This window comes from Glossina fuscipes, unplaced genomic scaffold (assembly GCF_014805625.2).
Source record: "Glossina fuscipes isolate IAEA_lab_2018 unplaced genomic scaffold, Yale_Gfus_2 26, whole genome shotgun sequence".
Lineage (NCBI taxonomy): Eukaryota > Metazoa > Arthropoda > Insecta > Diptera > Glossinidae > Glossina > Glossina fuscipes.
The window spans coordinates 1,652,906-1,673,508 of record NW_023998421.1 but is presented as its reverse complement, the minus strand read 5'-3'; the positions used below and the strand labels follow the sequence as shown (position 1 = coordinate 1,673,508).

At 34.3% G+C, this 20,603-nt stretch overlaps 2 protein-coding genes across 3 annotated transcripts in view; one reads left to right on the top strand and one right to left on the bottom strand.

The window, feature by feature from the left end:
• The window catches only part of LOC119635304, an 84,323-nt gene that overhangs the window by 4,298 nt on the left and 59,422 nt on the right, over nt 1-20,603 (top strand). Inside the window, exons 2-5 of the mRNA XM_038030064.1 lie at nt 7,889-7,996; nt 9,429-9,520; nt 14,525-14,623; nt 14,770-14,903. Of these exons, the coding sequence (XP_037885992.1) occupies nt 7,889-7,996; nt 9,429-9,520; nt 14,525-14,623; nt 14,770-14,903 (433 nt within the window). The remainder of the gene's footprint in view (nt 1-7,888; nt 7,997-9,428; nt 9,521-14,524; nt 14,624-14,769; nt 14,904-20,603) is intronic.
• Nucleotides 16,959-20,603, bottom strand: part of LOC119635306 — a 63,108-nt gene continuing 59,463 nt past the window's right edge. For both annotated transcript variants that reach the window (XM_038030066.1, XM_038030065.1), the window contains 4 exons: nt 20,024-20,283; nt 18,702-18,806; nt 17,668-17,788; nt 16,959-17,561 (listed from right to left, as the gene is read on the bottom strand). In XM_038030066.1, the coding sequence (XP_037885994.1) occupies nt 16,959-17,561; nt 17,668-17,788; nt 18,702-18,806; nt 20,024-20,283 (1,089 nt within the window). The remainder of the gene's footprint in view (nt 17,562-17,667; nt 17,789-18,701; nt 18,807-20,023; nt 20,284-20,603) is intronic.

Sequence of the window (20,603 nt, the reverse complement as noted above, 5' to 3'; positions counted from 1 at the left end):
ACCACGAAACACAGTCTCGCGCATATAATAAACGATGGGATATGAAAATCAATTTTGATTCGGGACAACAAAAATTTCTGTTCATGCTTTGTTTTTGACAAAAAAGCAGAAAAATCTATTTTTCATGTTTTCTTAACAAACCACCGTTTAATACTTTATTATACCCATCACCAAAACATGATGGTATGTTCATTTTGTCAAAACGTTTGCAACGCTCAGAAGAAAACATCCAACATAACCAACAAAGTATATACATTCTTGATCAGCATTAAATTCTAAATCGATTTAAGCATGTCAGTCTGTCCGTAATGTCTGTAGTAAACATTCCCCTGGCCATAAAAATAATACTAACGACTTCAAATTTGGCAGAAATATTGGAAATTCTTGCATGCGGGTTAGTATTGTAAATGAACGAAACCGGTTGAACGACATGCCCATAGCACCACATAAACCGAGGACACCTCTATTTCTTAAAACATATAAAAAGTTGGGTTCTTGCTCGTCGCTCATAAATTATACGAGATAAATGTGCAAAGATTTGAACGCATATTCTATCAGTAATGCTGTAGCATTCGTGCACAAAAATGCACAAAATTGGCCACGCCTACCCAATATTATAGTGTATCTTAATTTAATTGTTTTTTCAACACCTTTACAAAGCACAGAAACAAGCTTTGAAAACCTCCATAAAGTAAACAAATTCTTGGTCAGATTCAAATCTTGAATGCACTTAAACATCTGTTCATCTGTCTGTTTCCGCAACTTTGTAGTATTTGTGGTAAACATTCTCCCGTTAGCGAAAATGAAGGTATCGCCTCTACGACAAAAACTTTTATTTTGAAAATAGAAAAAGTCAACCGCGCCCACTCCATACTTTAGAGCGTGAAAATTTTCTTCATTTACTTCTTTTGTCTTTTTTTTGCATTACGGTCGAAGCTAATTTTCTTATATGTTTTTGTTCTACTTCTTCTTCTTTAGAATAATCTAACTTACAAATTACAGCCCACATAAAGCATGGGAGGTCAATTCCAGATGCGGAATTAACAACATTTGTTTATTACTTACAATGTTTCAGTTCCAAATCATAAAGAAATGGTTGAAATTCAAAAATTCGGACATAAAAATTCACAAATAGCCTCCAACAAAAAAAGTGCCTACTCAAGTTCCGATCAGAAAAGAATTTACTCTGCTGCAAGTAGAAATCCATTTATCTCATAATGTTATCATTTATTATAAATTGAAATGAGGATGAGCCGCAAGGAAAGTCTTTCCCCGGAGAAGTACAGGATGCCGTTAAAATTAAAAATTTCTGCAATAAAGGATATGAAAGCAGAATTTCATGAAAAACAGAAAAAATCCCTTCAAAGTTAATATTTAACTTAAGCCTTTAAGCGGATTTAAAATCGATAAACATGCGATTAACCATTTGGCTCAGTTCATGCGAATTTCATGCTTTACCCAAATATAGTTCCATTCTCTGAGAGAGCAATGTGCTATCCATAAGATCGGTGTGTAACTACAGTGTGTAACTAATCTCTAACAGATGATGTTTTATGTTAACATTTGATAAAAGTGTTTGCGTTGCTCCCTTAGTACACCAGGTGGTATTATATTAGTTCAATTTTTTTTTTATATTTTCAAAGTAAACGCATAAATTTTCTCAAGCTGTACACGTATATGTATAGAGGTGCACAAAATTGACACAATTTAGCCAAGCCTGCATGCTTTGAGTGCTTTTGAGATTTGGCAGGAATTCCAAGACAACGCTAAAAGGTTAGTTAATTCTCCTCAAAAATACCCCCTTATAAATTTGTGGGCGTTGCTTTAAATACAACGATAGACGTTAAAAAAAATTCAAAAATGATAATTATTTGAATTATTCAATAGCGTCAGAGTTGTTGCTGTCCTGTCCTTGGACATTTTCAATCGCCAAGGACAAGTATTTATATTGGGTAATGTAACATCTATACGTTATAGTGTGAACTTATTGATTAATTTTACATAGAAGAAGATTGACATAAACACATAACAAAAAATGATTTCTTTTTTCCGAATTTCTACGCATCTCATTTAAATCTATTTCATACAATCAATATGGAACATGGTGTTCGTGTAGAAGTATTTAGAATTTATTGGGGATATTATGAGAAAAGCAAAGGCGTTAGTCTAGTAAAATTTAAATTCTCCACACAGCGATAACTGCTTTAGACTGCTGTTAAGAAATTCAAGATTTTATTTTGGATCGTTTATTTACTTGCATCGGTCTTGCAGTGAATAACTATGTTGTGAGAATGATGTAGGTGCGCATGTATTTCATTTCGTTCATATGCTTTTTCAAAGGCTGCAAGTTGTCGGCAAAATGCTTACTAGATCGAACATGATTTGTGGCCACGAACTAAGGTCATGAATTTGATGTCAACTTCCGATCCTAATTACTCAATTGTAAACTTTCCAGTAACATACCACAAAGATGGACGGAGCTAGGTAAGCCGGAAACCTTCATTGGTGAGGAACAGTTGGATGTTGGCAGGTAGTTTTAATTATAGTCTCCAACCTATGCGCATCAGAAGCGAATTAGCCTGAGTAGTGACGAGTAATGTTTTCCCATTTTCAGTCTATCTTAGTCCAAAGGTAAGTAAAGCGTAGAATACGAACTGAATATCGAGCACGATCTGTGGCCACAAACTAAATCAGGCATTTCCGATTTCAACTTTCGATCCGATTTATTTATGTGGAATTTTATCCATTTGTTTATTTATTTATTCATCACTAGCTACGGTTACACAATCATTTTTAATGCTGAAGAGCCTTAAAATACAATATTTTAGACAAGATCATCACAGCATAGCAAAGCTAATTATTTTCAGTTTTCAAAAAAAAAAAAAACAGTTTTGGCTTTGAATATTTTTGTAGGCTTAAAGTATTAGCGAAGTGAAGTCAAGTCTAAGTGTTAAAACTGTGACGTTATATGTGAAAGAACATCAATCGGAAAAGTAAATAAACAGTATACCAGATTATAGGTATTAAGGTATTAAAGTCTGACATATGTCTACGTAAAGGCGAACATAAGTCTATGAAACTGTGTTGTATAACTACTTGTACGGTCTGGTATGGTCTATCGCCGTCGCATCAGATGCGAATCAACATGTATAATAGTAGGAAATGCTTTTCCGCCTTTCCATTATCCTGCTCTAAAGATAAACAAAGACTAGAATAGGAACTGAAACCCATGAAGTGTCACAACAAAGTTTTAAAATAATAATAAAATGCGTTGACACACAATCCCTTTATCATATTTAGTATTAACACATCTCAAGCTTGTGAAAGAAGAAGAACAAAATTTGCTTAATTTATCCTTAAAACTTTATTTCCCAAAACAGTTTCTACTGTTTTTCTTCCTTTTCTCTGGCACCGAGAATTAAAGAATTGAAAATCATTTGCTTTGTTACATCACACTTTGCGCACAGAAAATTTAGTTTTCAATATTTCATCAATTGCATGATTTCCGCAAAGGTATCTGGTTATGAAGAGGTAGTAATTGACATAATGAAAAGTCTTTTCAATGCGAGTTAGAAAATGTATTGCAGAAGAAAGTTTCAGAGACCCTAAAAGGTATCTACATTTTTGGTTAGCATGATTTGGGCAGATTCTGTATGTGCCAGGACAACTCGTAATTTCTAATCAAGAACATATTTCCATTGGACAAACACATATTCACACATTCATTCTAAGTTAACCTGGTTTGTAATTAACATTTTTTTTTTTTTTTGTTTATGTCTATAAAATATTGAATGTTCAAAACTATAAATATAAAATCTATTGATTTGTGTATATTTTTATACATAAAAAAGAAAATTAACAAAGAGATCAGCTTGCGATACAAGAGCTTTTGTTTAACTACGACAACAATCCTTGTTTTTTTAGCGCCTGCGATTACTGTTTGTCACAGTATTCTGGCAAATTGTCAAGCTCGTGAAGAGCATATAAAAAAAATCGCTGTTTATTTATTGTTTGCATTTTTATTATGATTCATAAAAGAGTCTCTTAATACTGTTTTCAAACTTACCATAAATGCACGAACAAATTTATGGATTCAAAATATTCGCTAAACATACTAAATGAACTTATTTATAGACATTGAACGAATTTAGAACGAAGAGCTTAAAAAATTCTTTACGATTTCGTTGTGGTTAGTGAGTTAACTTATCGTCTTTACATATCCTGTGCCTGTACATCTGGAGCTCTATTTTTATTATGTTATCACGTGGTTTATAGCATCCATAAAGAGGCTTTAAAGACTAATTGAATTTTATATTGATTATCTAATATAATTACATAACTCTATGGCGAATCTAATATAATTACATAACTCTCAAGCGTCATAGTCCTGCAATGCTCATAGGATTTAATAAAATCTCCGATCAGCAACTATGAATGCAATAAATAGAGTGATGCTAGGGAGACAGAAATATCCGCAACGAAAACTTTCGCCAATCGATTTCGGGCGAGTTGCCCTCTCAAAAAAAAGCCGAAAGTTAACGATCAACCATCCATTTTTTACTGTTACACACAAGAGCCACCTTATACTTATATATTCTGTACACTTACTGTAAGTTTGTACGACCGCATGTGCGGCATGTAAAATGACATGGGAGAGACCTATCTTCTTTTAAGCCAACCGACTCAGAATGTTTTTTTGTGTTAATTTAATTCTATCTGTCCATCTTTTTGCCCAACCACTGTCCATACTTTCTTATGGTCAACTTATTTATTCCCGCGTCGCTTTAATGAAACCCGGAAGCATGGCATATTTTACCGCGAAGCCTGTTGTCGTCCATTTTTATGGCCACTTCCGATAGAACGCCCCAAGTTGAAAAACCCGGTACACCACACAGGTAAAAAAAAACGATTGAAAATAGTAATTGAACTAATGAACGCTAATCTGAAAATCAAGCGAACATGGTTCGATCCCCATACCCTATAAACATTTTTACATTTGAATTTATCGTAATAAATTTCGACCATAGAGCCGCTTGCCGCCTGCCTTTCTGTTTAATTTCTGACGTAAATATTCTCCTGATCGGAAAAGTGCAAGTGCCGTCATCAAATTTGGCAGAAACAGATCAAGTCAAACGACACGCCTACATAAACTGACATCGCCACTACTTTCTAGGTTTCTGGTCAGTACTTATAAATACACAAATTACGTATGTCCCGCGAAATTGAAAACTATCAGCCGCTCCCACATAATATTATGCAGCGTAAACGCGGTAAGTGATAAAAAATTTTGTCGCAGCTAAATATAATTTCCGTTTTCACATAGAGATGTTCTCATTTCATATTGTACTCTGGGCGTGTCTTTCAAACGATTTGGCACTTTTCCACCTACCCGAATATACTTCCAATGTTTCGCAGGTTTTAAGGACGATACTTTAATTTTTAAGACCGGGAATATATTTAGCACAGACAACCAAACAGACAGACAAATAGGCAGATGGACAAGCACGCCTACACCGATTCAAAATTTGATAGTTATCAAAAATATAAATACCTTGTTGGGTCTCCAGTGTCTCCTTCTCGGCGTTGGCATGAATTAGTTTCGACCACATTAATATGCCCTCTCAGAATGTCAGATAAGCATAGCCTCACGATGTAACGATCGGTGTAACATGTAAAAATATAAAATTTGAAAGAAGAACGGCATAGTTCTAACGGAAGCAAATGGAACCGGGCACTCCTGTAAAGAGGCTATCAATATTTTATGTTCGATATCACAAACATAATTTAAAAATAGATAAGACGACGGATAGTCCACGGACCTGTTGTTACTCAAAACTTTAATTACTAACATCTTCAGATATCGATCTAATATTTAGGCAGATGTTTTATCGTTTCAGATATTTAAGACTGGAAAATTTTTAATCGTATGCGAGTCGCTTTAAGCGTTAGACGATTATAAAGGATATCGAATATGTTTTCCAAGATATACGAATTTACTTCATACCCTACTATTGCTTTGTTGCGTTGTTCTTCAGATAATCATTTCATTGCTCGAATGTTTTTCATTTTTATTTGAAATTTTTTTTTTTATTTTTTAATTAAGAAATTTGCACAACGAAAAAATCTTACTTGAAGACATGTCGCATGTGCAGCACTGTTACACTCTTAAAACGTAAATATAACGCATAACATAAAGAAACAAAACATTCGTATCTGCAAAGAAACATTAGAACAAATACATGCTTAGGAACCGGCATCAAAACTCTTCTACACAAACTATTTCTTCTATATAAATTAAAGGCAAAAGCCGTCATATAAATAGAGTGAGAACCTGGTAACTCTTAACCTAAATTTTGGTTACGTACTCGCACAAATGCATGCATCTAAAAATGTGCTCATATATGCACTTAATATCTTACATTTAGGATTGTGTCAATAGTAACGTATGTGTACAAGTTGTCATTATAGTTATCTCTTTATGTTGTTTTTCATATTTTTTTTTTTTTTTTCTATTTTACCAATAAATCTAAAAATATATAACTTACGTAAGTGAGATCAGAAAAATGTAATGGAATCCGTCGTGATGCAATTCGAATCTTTACGAGTTTCAGTTCGTTGTTGGGAGGATAAAATGTCTCTTACAAGTAACTTCTTCAAAGTATTATTGATAACTATGCCCTATACTTTTCGAGATAATGTAAAAGGGTGGGTACTAAACTTTAGAATAACTAAAGCGCACAAGTTTATGATTATACGTCTAAAAGATGTAATTGTTGTAAGGCATGTGTACTTTTTGTGTGTTTATAGTAAGCACATTCTCGGATTACCTATGGATAGATTAAGAAATTTCATATTTTTAATGTCAATACATATCGCTATGGATACGTAAATAGCATGCACTTCACCACAAGAATGACCACAGGGGCTTATTATGCGATGTATACGCAAAGGAAAAAAAAAACCTTTAAAAAATGTTCAAAAAAAATTCAAAAATGATTGAGTTACAGGGAAAGAAAAAATGCTTAGAGTAAATCGAACACAAAAGAAGAAAAACTGGTGCGAAATTTCCTAACTGCAATAAAAATTGATTTGAGCTGCAGACGCTTGCTGCATCGAAACCATTTTTACCGAACTACAATAGCATGTAAAATTATACAATACAACGTTAGATATAACATAAATCAGGGCAGTTTGTATTGCTTTCCATCGAAAGCTATCTTACCTTATGAGAGACTTTGAAGTAATGCAAGCCAAGGCAATAGGTGCCGTACTACATTGAAACCCGTAGCCGTAACGCGTAAAAGTTGATGAAAAGTAGCTTAAATTTCATTCAAATATGCATATAAATGAAAGAGTAAGTTAACCTCAAAATTTCATTAGGAAATATTAAATTCAACATTGTGTTGAAATACAAAACCAATGATAACAATCACGCTATTAATTTTCATCGTAACTTGAAGGGAATCAATTTTTTTTTTCAAATCTGGTTGAAATCCTTACTCTCTTCACTAGATGCCTCTTCATCACGAGTACCCTGTATAATCCACTGGTAGCAACAACAATGATCTTGTTCTTGCATATTAGTGCCAAGAACTTTTTATTGTATACGACTGAGAATTAAAATTTGAGCGTAGATCTGCGCTATTTACACATAACTGAGTGCTTGGGGTAGCAAGAATCATAACAATCCTTAGATAAAAGACAAATAAATATGAATCGGAAAAACTAGAAAGGAGGGAATGGGGAAATGGGGAAATCTTTTTGATCAAAAATGATTCTAACCTGAGGCTTGCTTTCATAAATGCCATCTTTCGAGCAGTTTTTAAAAGTTTTTTTGAAAAATGTCAAAATCATATTTGAAGTTTAGTTTTCTGTTCTTTACTTCCAGCTCATATTATTGTTCATGCTTTCCGGGTTTTAGTGGTGTTGACTGCGGCTATGGTCCTCTATGCAATGATCCTCACACCAATATCTGCAAAAATGGAGGCATATGCAAGTAAGTGACACTGATAAGCAATTAAACAAGTAAATAAATCATAATCGACTGTGGCCGATCACCTCGCCTCTTGAAAGAAACGGGAAGACAAAAAAAAGCAATGAAATTCCGATGCTCTCTGTAATATTGAACGAGCATGACGTAACTTTGTCCAAAAGCAATAAACGCTAATATTTTTGCTCTTGAAAGTAAAAGTATGACGTGATAGGCGTGTGCGTAGTCCAATTTGGCCCATTTTTAATAGTAACTTTTGTGCAAGAACTGTCAATGTTTTTGCTAATTTCGGAGATATCGAACAAACACAACGCCAGATGGACAGGTAGACGCACTTAAATCGAATCAGTGCTCCGAAGCTTCTTTCCGAGTATTGCACGTGTTTTGCCAGTGGTGGTCGTAGCTGGAAACCCTCGGCCGCGTGCAGGGAAAGCTTAAATGCTCATAGGCAACGAGAACTAACACCTTTCTCTCGATCATTGGCGCAATTTGTACGGACTTGTGCTTATGATTAGTTACCTGCTGGGCAATTATTGGAGGAAAGCAAGTCAAGACCTTTGACAGCCCTACACAACATTCAGGCAGTTTCATACATGTGTCCTGGATTTGTCTGTATAGCACACAACAGGCTACCATGTTTCCTCTTTAATCGCATCGCTCGTTACTTCTGATGCTTCCACTTTGAAGTCCTACGTAACCACTACTGCCTCTCCTTACCCCCCTCTCTCAACAATTTTTTCTGAATGTCCATCTGATTACGTGTATAGAGGACACCTCCAAGTGGGTGATTAAATAAAAAAATAAAAAAGCACAAAAGCAAATGTGGACTATTAGCGCAACACACGGCATAGCCATTGTATACGGAATTAAAACATGCAGACATAAAATAAGAGCAATAGAAAAGAAGGAAATGAGGAAACGAACAAATCCTGCATATTTATGTGCATTACAGACATTCATATATTCGAATGTGCGACCTATGACGTGCAATGGCTGTGATAAGTAAAACGAAATTAAACCGAATAGCAATAAAATGAAATCGTTAAATACAAGAAAAGTAACTTTCAAATTAAGGCCACCCTCTATCGTTTTCAGAAGTTTTAATTTTCAATAAAAAAACTTCTTCTGACTTGTGATGCCAGATGCAATTTAATTACAAAAATTTCTCCCTCCAATTCCTCCTTCTAAACGTCGCGTTTCCTCTCCATCTCCATCGCAGAAGAAAGAACGTTTAACGGTAAAAAAAAAAACGTTACAACAGCAACTAGATAAAATTAAAATTAGAATCTCTACCGTGTACTACAATAAATAAAAAGTAGAGTTAGATGAACTTTAAAATAGAAAATTTTTGAGAACCAACTCAAATAATTCTGCTATTTATTGTCAGGTTATAATTCTTTATTATGTTTTTTATGTTTTTGCTCGCTTATACCTTCAGACATATTGGTGATGCGGCCATAACTTGTCATTGTCTACCGGGCTACAAGGGTACCAGATGCGAAATACCAGAAATAAGTGAAAGAACAATGGGTAAGTAGAGCATTCGTCCGGTCTCTGTTCCTCTGCTTTCAATCAAAAGAAATGAATGAAAATTAATAGCACAGAGCTGACTTATACACTACGCCCAACGTATGCAACACGTATGATAGAAAAGTTTTTAAGTACAATGACTTTATTAGTTTCACAGTGAATCTGGACAAATAAATTTGTAGTATTTAGAAAATATCACATGAAAATACACTTACAAAATAATTATCCACTGAACAGCGTGGAAAAAAACCAAAAAGAGAAATTATATTGTAATCAAGTAGGTACGGAAAAGCTTTAATAGATCACGATTGTCATATACAGGGTTTGTTCGCTAAAGTGAACAAAACTTTTTCAATTTCATATAAAAGTTTATCGTTTTGACAAAACTCAATTGTCTTACTCCCACTAATTGCCTGCCGCATGCGTCTGTTTCAATCGCATGATCACCGAACACGAATAACTCAGATCGCAAAGATGCTCTTCAGATTGCCGCTGTTAGACTTTTGCGCAGGCTTCGCGTCATTGTCACGCTTTCCTTTCTTCGACACAAGCATTTTTCTCAGTTCGCAGAAGTCACACCATATGCCGATAAGGTAAACGGTCAAGGGTTAACATGTGATTTTTCGCGAAAAACTTACTCGAAATGTTCGATGAATAACTTTGTTATCTTGTTCACTCTAGATAGCTTGGATTCAATGAGGATTTTAGACGATGTTCGATGAATTTTCGCCATATATTACTGTTGTGTTTAGCTTTCGAAGATTTTAATTGCCTGACATATTGGTTGCCATTATAAGTCTTATCGAGCAAGTTTAAAAAAGGCCCTTTACCACTCGTGCACTCTGCCTGGGAAATATATTCTGTCCACATAAAACTTTTTTTTCCAATTAAGACGTTTCAGAAAAATCAGATCCACAATCCGTTAGCTCTTTGTTCGCTATACAACCTGGTATCGATGCATCAGGCACATTGAGGCTGATAAGGCACATAGCGCGTCTTACACATGTTAGATTGCTATGCACGCGCGACAAGATGTCAGTGACGAATATATCTTTTCAACTCACATACCGATCAATTGCTGGCGTGTGTGGAATATGCTTTTTCTAATATTTAAGGAGCATCGTCTTCAATGATCCATCAAACATCCCAGAACCACATAATTCTCTCTGTCGCTAATAGATTCGATTTTCAAGTACAGTCAGATACCTAAAATCACTTAAAATAGCCTTTGCGTATAACTGCAAAAGAATTTTTCTCTGGACTGAGTTTTCCAAACTGACACACACACACACGCACACACATACATATATATATATCACCGATTTTCTCCCTGACTGACTTGGAATTTCAACTATGAGTTCATGATAACACACTCTAGTGAAACCTGCGGAATACTTTGATTGTTTCACATTAAGAGATGTTATCGCCGATGTTTTAAAGACCTTTTTCGAAAAATAACAAATTGTTTACGAAAATCGAAGATATTCGCTTTACAGTCAAACTTTTCGAAGCATTTTTTTTTATATTTTTAAAAATGTTTTTTTTTTGTTTGCAAATTACAATCACGCTCATTAGCTATTTTAACTGTTTCAAAGGCTTGGAGAAATCTGATATTGCGTAATGTAGCGCCCACAAAACCATAAGATCTTTGCATCTTTTCTAACCCAATAAATTTGAAACACATGGGCATCTTCTACACAACAGAAGGCGACTATTTCAAGAGAGATATGAACTGGAATATATTTATTGTTGCCATATATAAAGAAACGAAAGCATACATGCATTCGACAATGTGGTTAGCACTGCTTACTTGGTTAAGAACACCCAATAAATTTTGTTTTAAATTTGTGATGCAATATTTCCATATTATTATCTTTTTTTTTTGCTCCCACTCCAAGCGCCAGAAGAAGAAGAAGAGAGAAAGAGACAGCAAGAGAAAGTTTGAGTGTCTACCATTCAAGCTGGAAATATTCTTCACTTACTTATAGTCTATAAGCTTGTGTTCTAAACAACAATATTGACTTGTATAACCCATACGCCTACTTCCCTTCTTTAATCCTTCCTTTGCCCCTTAGGCATTGCAACAAATGAAAATTTAAATACAATTTTACTTTAAGCATTCTTCTATTCTTTGTGCTGAGAATCTTGCGTCAATTTCAGTTTAGCCAGCAATTATTTAAACACCATTTGGTATTTGAAAATTTAGCTTAAGGCGAATGCCTTCCCATTTGTTATTTCGCTTTAATCATACATCACATAAATTTTTGCTAACATTTTCACATGTACGCTTGCAATGCAACAAAGTGAAGCAAATATATATCAATACACAAGAGATCAATTTATCACTTTTGTACCTAGAGAGAGAGAGAGAGAGAGAGAGTGCCAAACACCAAACATAAGCCCTGTTGTACTATTAGATATAGACACAGCTCCTAAATGCATGTACAAGTGTTTATCAGACTCATCACCGAAATATTTATGCATTGAAATGTGTTAGGAAATAATGCAAAATTTCAAAGAAATAAAACGCTACTTATGTACATCGGCTTGCATATACCTATATACATATATGTGGCTAATTCGTTTGCAATTGTAAGTGAGGACTTGCAACCATCTAACTAATGTTTTAACTTCACGTGACGACAGTGAAGTAAAACTCCAAAAGAAAGTTTTCAGTCTAATGTGCGATAATAGTTCCAACAGACAAGCAGGAAAGTGTCGGTAATCCAGCTGGCCTATCATCAACTCTAATTATTCATGTATACTATAGAAGGCCTGCAACGCGTACTTCAAGCCTCTGTAAGCATTTGACAATCGTAATTTATGCCTAGTGATGGCAATTTAAAAACATCTGATCGGTAATGCTTTTCGACTCTGAGTACATTTCGAGTAATACTTTTCCAATCGCGCCTTGCTTTTTACATCACGAAAATTTCATCTTATTTATATTTATGTTTATATATTTTTATACGGAAACGTGATCTAGTAAAGATAGTTGTTTCGTTCGCAGAATGAATTCAAAAAATTCAGTACACACTGCCCTCTTTTCATTTTTATAAATAGTTATGCAATTTATGTGTGTATTTTTAAAAATCTTTTTCCTCTCAAACTTTTCTCCGTCTTACTAAGATTGTCGTTTATGTCATTTTAAACAGCTTTACTTTCCCTAAATTTTCATCTCTTGCGATGTGGGGTTCTATTTACAAACCTCTTCATCTAATGTTTTCATTTCTCGATTATTTTTCTCGGCTGTTGCTATCACTGCAAGTCATGTACTTCTTATCATATTCTGATCACATATACGCGCGCATACACATACATACACACACAGAAACCCACAAACACACAAACTCTACATGCTTGGTTTCACCGCATGTCAAGTTTAAAGAGTGGCGTATGGTTTTCTTCTTTTGTATCCTTCTCGGCAAGTTTTTTTTCTGCATGTTAATGACTTTGCGGTAAATGCTTTTGTTGGCTAAGAGCATACCTGCGTTGTGGCAAAATTTGCTTATAGATTCGTCATATATATTGCAAACAGAACTTTAGTTTTTCCTTAGCAAGTTAATGCTTGTCAGGTTTATTTGTCTCTTTTTTAGTTTGGACACTGGTTTTATAAATGGTTTGCGTTCTACTACCTGTAGATTGTGATATCTCACTCTTCATTGAAGTTTTGCAAATTTGCTAAGTGTCAAGGCTCTTGACACTTAGCACGAAAATTAAATTGCAAACAAAATTCAAATATAAATTGAGATGTCCATTAAGGATTGTCATTTTTCTTCTTTCAATTCTTTGACATCTGCCTTTTTACTTACCTTGTATTAATGTAAGTAAATTCTTTTTACTAGCTCAAGTTTAGTCTTCACCTGCTTCTTTTATATCGTCGTCTTCAACTCATTTTCGAACAAGGAATAATTTTGGATGCAGTGATCGAAGGACTTAGTTTTATTACTGAGAACATGAACTCGTATAGGGGCGACAAACGAAAATAAGGAAAGAGTTTATCTGCCGACCATTTTTTCAAATTTTCATATATGAGACTTGCACGAATAAAAATGAGAGGTGATTCATATGACGCTTGGGGAGAATTAAGTTTGAAAACAAAGTAACCGCGTTTTCTTCACATCACTCTGAACAATTGTTGACGTTATAAATAAATGGACAGCATTATTGCGTTTAAATTTAAAGCTCTAGGGTTTTCTCTAAATTAACAAAAGCAAGTAAGAAAATTATATTCGGCGGAGGCCGAATCTCGCATACCCACCACTATGTTCACCGCATTCTACTCTCCAAGTTCGTTACCCATATCGCTGGTATTGTTACGAAAAACGCAATCGCGGTGTCTACCAAATTCATTTTAAAAGTAATCTGTTTTTAGGCAGATAATATATATCCATTTAAAAAGTGCACAAAATGGTTGTAAACGTTCGGTTTTGTTTGCCTTATGATAAATAAACACAAAACCTCAAAAAAGTGAAAAGAACAGACATTGATCACTTGTAACTTTGTGTGGGCATGGCGGATGTTTTCCATTTTTGCATATAAGGAGTAGGGTACTTCGTAAAGTAGCAATGGAAAATTTCAGGTTTCTAACTTTTTTAATTTTCGAGCAAAAAAGAAAACCGAGTTGCGTTCAGTTTACACTCTGCTGCTCGCTTTCGCTCCAACCGATTTGGCTTAATCTCAACAGCAATCTGGGTGTAGAGACATCCAATGTTTCTCCCAAATTTGAAGTCGATATCTTCATTTTTCCAAACAGGAGAGTCCCAACACACGCCGTACCGACGGACAGACATGGCTAAATCAACTTTGAATGTCACTATGATCAAGAATCTATATATACTTACTAGGAGCTCTGAAGCTTCTTTTCGTGTGTTACAAATATTATGGGAAAAAGAAACAAAACGAGTGTACCCTCATCTTACAGTGGTGGGTATAAAAAGAGTATAAAACTGAATATAAGCGGAATGAATTTAATAAGTTTGAATGCTCTTCTCCTATTTGCAGGTTGTACCACCAATCTTTCGGCTCTCACTTGCTATCGTCAATGCGATTTCGAAAATTTGCAGGAAAAGATATCCATATCAAGAGCCAACAAGTTTATAGGTAATTAACGATTTCTTATATACATTCGAAGAATGTAATTAAGCTTTCTGAAGCTTTCTGTATTCTTTTCCTTTATCTACGAAAATTTTAATATAATCTTTTCTATTTGCTTTGTTTATTTGTTTTTCTTTTTTATTAATACGCAGGGCGCGCTGGAAAAACTCGATATGAAGCAACAATACGTTCAGGAACAAATTTAACCAATTTTTATCAGCATCACGGCAACGAGAAAGAGTTCAATCAGTCATTTCAACATTTTTCGCAATTTTTAGAGAAATATGTAAGTGAATCTATCTTTACTTTCTCAAAGGTTCCCAAAACTTATCATGTTGATGTCTTGTGATAATTCTATACACGTAATGAGAAAGAGCAATTATTCAACCAAAAAATTCCCCAATCCAAAATAAAATGCAGAGAGTGAAGTATTAGTAGAATGTATCCATGGCGTGTGTTCAGACAGTTAACGGGGAATATTATAAAATTGGGAATAGACGGGATGATTTTTTGAAGCCCGTAAGCGTTCTTATAAAAAGCTTATATATCGCAATAAAGTCAAATTTTTAGTACTTCATGACGAAAATTTATACAAAAGATTTGGCTAACTGAGATAAATATTCTACAATTCATTTAAAAAAGAACTTAGCCAGTCTGAGTTAGATGCACTAAAGGTAAAAGTGATCCAGTGTACAATTCAAACTCGAAAGAAAATTTTGTAGTCATTTTCCACAAAATGGTCTGTGCATTGAACGAGCACTAGAATGGTTAACCAAACTAAAGAAGGAAAAGGGAATGTCAGGGTGCGTCTGCAGTCCCTTCGAAATTTACCACCAATCTCCACTAGCATAATGAGTGAGAAGGAGTTCCTCCTAGGAGCTTTATGAACCTCATATTACGAAAAGGCTGTCCATGTATTTGGTGAGACCTATACTTGAGTAAGCTTCTGTTGTGTGGTCCCCTTCATATAGGTGCTACGTACATTGAAATTGTTCAAAAGCAATTCTTGCTGTTTGCCCTTAGGAATTAAGGTTGGGACCCGATTGCCTCTCTTCCACCCTATGAAAATAGGGTTTGTTCTTGGGATTTCCTTTATAATCAAAGTAGTAAATGGTACTATTGACTCGCCCGCATTACTTGGTTAGGTAAGCTTTAATGTCCCTAACTGCTTTTCTAGGTAACTTAACCTTGAGCTATAAGCACTTGATTAAGCTTAGTCAATATAAATACAATTATGAGCTATTTAACCCGCTCAGAGTTGTTTGCAGAAATCTAAACGATGGTGAGGGTTTCACTTGCAATCTACATCTGTTCTTGTTGCGGATGTGTTTCTGCGCTCACTGTGTACATGCTTGTTTTTCTTTTTTTTTTTCTCTCTCTCTCTTTTTATTTATTTATACATGAATTATTACTTTTAACTTTTTAATTTATTTTTAAACTTACTTTGTTATTATTATTCTTTCTTTTTTTTTCTTCCTTTTTATTGTATACCAGTTTCAAAAGAATTATTATAAGATTTTCTATGAAGATGCAAGGAATTCGACTGTAATTTTCTTTAGTTGAATTTCATGTGTAAATGGGTAAAATAAAATAAAATAAAAAATAAAAAAATAAAATAGTAAGTTCTTCGACAAGAAAAACTAAGTGCATTAAATGCAGACAACGTTCATTCATATATTCGGCTCGCCAGACAAAATGTCGCTTTTACTGACATCTTGTTTTGCTTGATTTCATTCTCGCCCGGGTATAATTTCTTCTAATTTATGAATACGTAAACAAACAGGTCCAAAAAGTCAAGAGAATATATTCTCATAAATTTTGTCTTCATGTGCATGAAATTTTGAAACTGCAATTTTTTTTTTTTTTTTTTGTAACCTAAAAGACTTTGAGAATGAAAAATGAAGGTTCTTAGTCAATTTTCATTATTCAAATTTGGTAGCAGATGCAAATCTGTTTGTAAGCATGTCCGCAACTCTTCAAGAAAACGCAAAAATTAATAATACTTTTAATAACAATTTGCAATTGCATCAGATGTCGCTCATTGATATTTTTCTTAGCCTTGATTACCGGGAAAGTAATCAAGTATTTTCTTCTGCTTACCTTAGAAAATGAAAATTCGAAACTCGCCACAGCTTAAATGTAACGCTTTCAGTATTTTTTGTGCATATTTTATTTTTTCGCTTCCTTACGCTTATCCAAGTACCTACATTCTAGACACTGGTGTCCCTAAATCAAAGAATAGTATTATCTTTATTTCTATGGTGGCCTTAACACATTTTAACAAATTCTTAGCTTCATTAAGACGGTGGATATATGTTTTCATTGATAACGTTTATGTTGTTTATGGTAAAAAATTCTGTGTTAAATTAAGAGTCTCCTCCTTAGCACTATCACCTGCTCCGCTGCCAGAAGATGTGATATTTCTTAAAACATTCCGCACAGCACTGGATCTGTGCTCCGATGAGTTGGACCAAGATGTTCGATTGGAAGGTGTTGTAGATACTGCCGTTGTTGTCGAAGATTCATTTTTCTGATTTTGTTGATTATTATTACTGTTGCCTACAGGACTTTCCATAATAGTGGGCATATGTTGCATATCGATTCCATTATTATTACCGGCTTCGCCTTGATCGTTGAGAGCTATGTAATTCGTAGAGCCTTCCGAACAATGCGCTGAACGTGATGTTGGTCGCCAACGGCTTAATTTTAAGGAAGATTTGCGACCACCGGTTGCACTTTGTGCGATGTTTGTATTAGGTGAGCTTTGTTGCTCTAATAGGTTTGTGACCAACTTATCAAGCACTTTTAAGTCAATGTTCAATTTAGAACCACGTACTGAACTCATGCGACGTGAGGTGCTGCCAACCCGGCTGGGCGTGTTGGTGCCTATGCCATACTGCGGTTGCTTATTAAGACCGGTCAGTTTTGCCAAACGTTGGGTTAACTGGAAAATGGTATAATAAAATAATAGGTTTATAGAAAGGATTGCGGGCGATCGCTAATTTCTTCTTTTACTTTCTATTAATATGTTAGGTGTAAATCTTATTTACCTCTCCTGCCGCGTTGCTGGAATAACTCATTCGTTTCACTTTTTTAAATGTAGCGTCATCTTCGGCTTCTTTCAGAGCTTGTTCTAGAGCATTGCGTTGTTCTTCTGTGCCTTCGTAACCACTAGAGAACATAAGCAAAATAAAAACCGATTATGACGGGAAGCCTTCAGAGCAAAATGATTCGGAATCTAATCAAGCAGAGTAGTGTGCAAGTTCAACAGTGCTTATGCTTAAAAATGTCTATTTATAGTTAAAATAAACACAATCTAATAAGTTTTGATAAATTTTTGAGTTAAAATAAAAAAATGAGATGAGCAGAGCAACCGTTAATGGAGAATTGTGTGAATATTTAATTGGTTTTTTTAAATAAACTTTTCCAATTTTCAAAATTTAAAACTAACATTCAAAATACATGCATCTGACTAATGTATGATCCCGGCCAACTTTTAGATGCAAATATGCATACATACATACCCTAAGAGAAATTAAAATTGAAAATTTCATGCTTTATGAGTCTGAATGTATTTTTTCTTTTTTCTGTCTAGAAGAATAATATTCGTTTGACAGGAACAGAGTCAATGAATGCAATGGATAGTGGCCAAGAGTAATAAAAAATGAATCGCTTAAATACTATAATATGATTAACGAGATAAGTAGCTGTAATATGCTTATGATTGAAGATATGTAAACCAGTAATGCATTTAAAAAACTAGATATATGATCTGTGCTATTTATAAGCGCGTCCCCGTCTACCATGCATGTGCAAAGCATTCAAACTCTTATGTACATAGAAAATCAAATCGGCGAAGAAGAAATATTATGGAAATGATTGCTTGAAGTGAATGTCATATGTTTATGCTCAATGTTTTTTTTTTTTTTTTTTGGTTCATTTTAACTGCTCAAGATTAGTTCATAATAAAATGATTCGCATTTTAGATGGATATCATCGTGAAAGCGTGTTCATCATAGCTACTATATTCTGTTTTGAATATGTGATCTTCTTTCATGTCATCATCATTATCTTGATCACTTACTATAATAATTTGTCGCGGAAAGTACTTTCATTGCCGTTACCTTTCCGTTGACGTATTGTGGAACGATTGGTTTTCCTCACTGTGCGCAAATCGGTCTCCCAAAAGCTATTTTATAAAGAAATGATAAAAACAGTGTAAGAAATTTCTTAAAAATTTGTTAACTTATCTTTATATTTATTAAGGTAAACATGAAGAGAAGAGAAGAGATTCGGGCCTATGTCCTGAGAACACAGTGATGAAGACTATTAAGAATGCAGATATGGAAATAGCAACTTTTGGTCAATTATAAATAAATTAATGTAAAAACTTGACATAAGTTGTCGACGGATTAAATCTTTGCTTCTGCATTTGAATTGCATACGAAATGCAAAACAGTTTAGCAAAATTAAGTAAATTTCGAAATAGTGCGAACAACTTCGGAGCGGTTCTCCTGAAATGTGACTTTCTGCGGAGAGCGTTCTTCAAAATTGTCCGATCTGATCATTTTTGAAGAAAGTTGTCTCGAAAACTGTGACCTGTATGTTGAAACTACATAGATCGGACCCGAGCGGAAAGACGGCCAGACAATTTAATATTTTGAAATTCGATTAGTGTAATGTAGAATATACACGGATAGGTCTATATCAAATCCTTTTTTCCATGTTATATATTATATCCGTAAAAGGCTGCTATATACTGTACCACAAACAGTTCAGAATGTAATTAATAATTTTTTGACTACGTATTTTATAAATCCAAGTTTTTTGTAAACATTTAAAATTAATCTTCCAAAATTTCTTATTGTGTCACAAAGTATCGCGTGAGCTGAGCTAATACTTTTCAATTTTTGACTTTTATTTATATGAGAAGATCGTTAAATGCTTGCAATCGGTTTGCCTGTACTTTGCATGGTTCTCGAGATGCCGATCACATTTACATATTTCTACCAATCAGTTTGACCGCAAATTTTTGTCGAAACGCGACAGTCGCAAAAATAAAGTTAACACACAGAAGCTTCCGATTGATCGGTTAAGAAGTCTAACTCTTGATTGCAAATTATTTCCAATTTGTTGTTGTCTGACAGAGGAGGGAAAGAATAATTTCAACTTTTTATGATACACAGAAGATTGTCTGAAACGTTGAAATATTTATATTTTCTTACTTAAAATATTTTTTTATTTCTCGTAGTGCATTATAATAAAAACTCTGTCCTTAGGGGTGGAGAAAGCTTAATAAACTAAAATATTTTTATTACTTATTTTATTTCTCACCAAATTTTATTTGCCAAATGTGTGTTATGGACCGAAAAAGAAATTCCTTGCTCCGTTTACATATACACTTACCGTTTTAAGTCGGGACTTGCTGTATAAGGTGCGGAGACTTCTTTGATTTTCAATACCATTATTGCCGTAATAAAAATGCAAATTACATTAACTACTGTCAGCAGACATGATACAATCCCATTGATCAGAAATTCGGTTGGTAAATAATCGGTGTAGAGAAACGGATACGCTGACGTCGTATTGTGAAGTTCGCCTTTCAAGTGCGGAATCCGAGTGCCTGGATATATTAGCCAAATACAAGCCAAAGCCCAGAAAAGGCCCTAAGTTACAAAACATCAATGAATTAATTAATAAAATACAAAGTTATAGTTTCTGAGATAATGATACTACGGAAATTTTATATAACACGAAAGGAAAATTTTAGATTAAAGAATGGACGAAAAACCTTGTATGCGGGCACTTGGCCAACATATTTTTCTTTTCCGCCTTTCAGAAATAAGGCAGACTTGTGTTTTCTAAAAGTAGGGTCATTTTTCAAATCTCACATAAAAAAGACAGCAAGGTTTGCTAATGTGTAACGTTCTTACGAATGAAGCCTTAAGAGCATTAAGGCATAAGAAAAAAACATTTTCATATATGT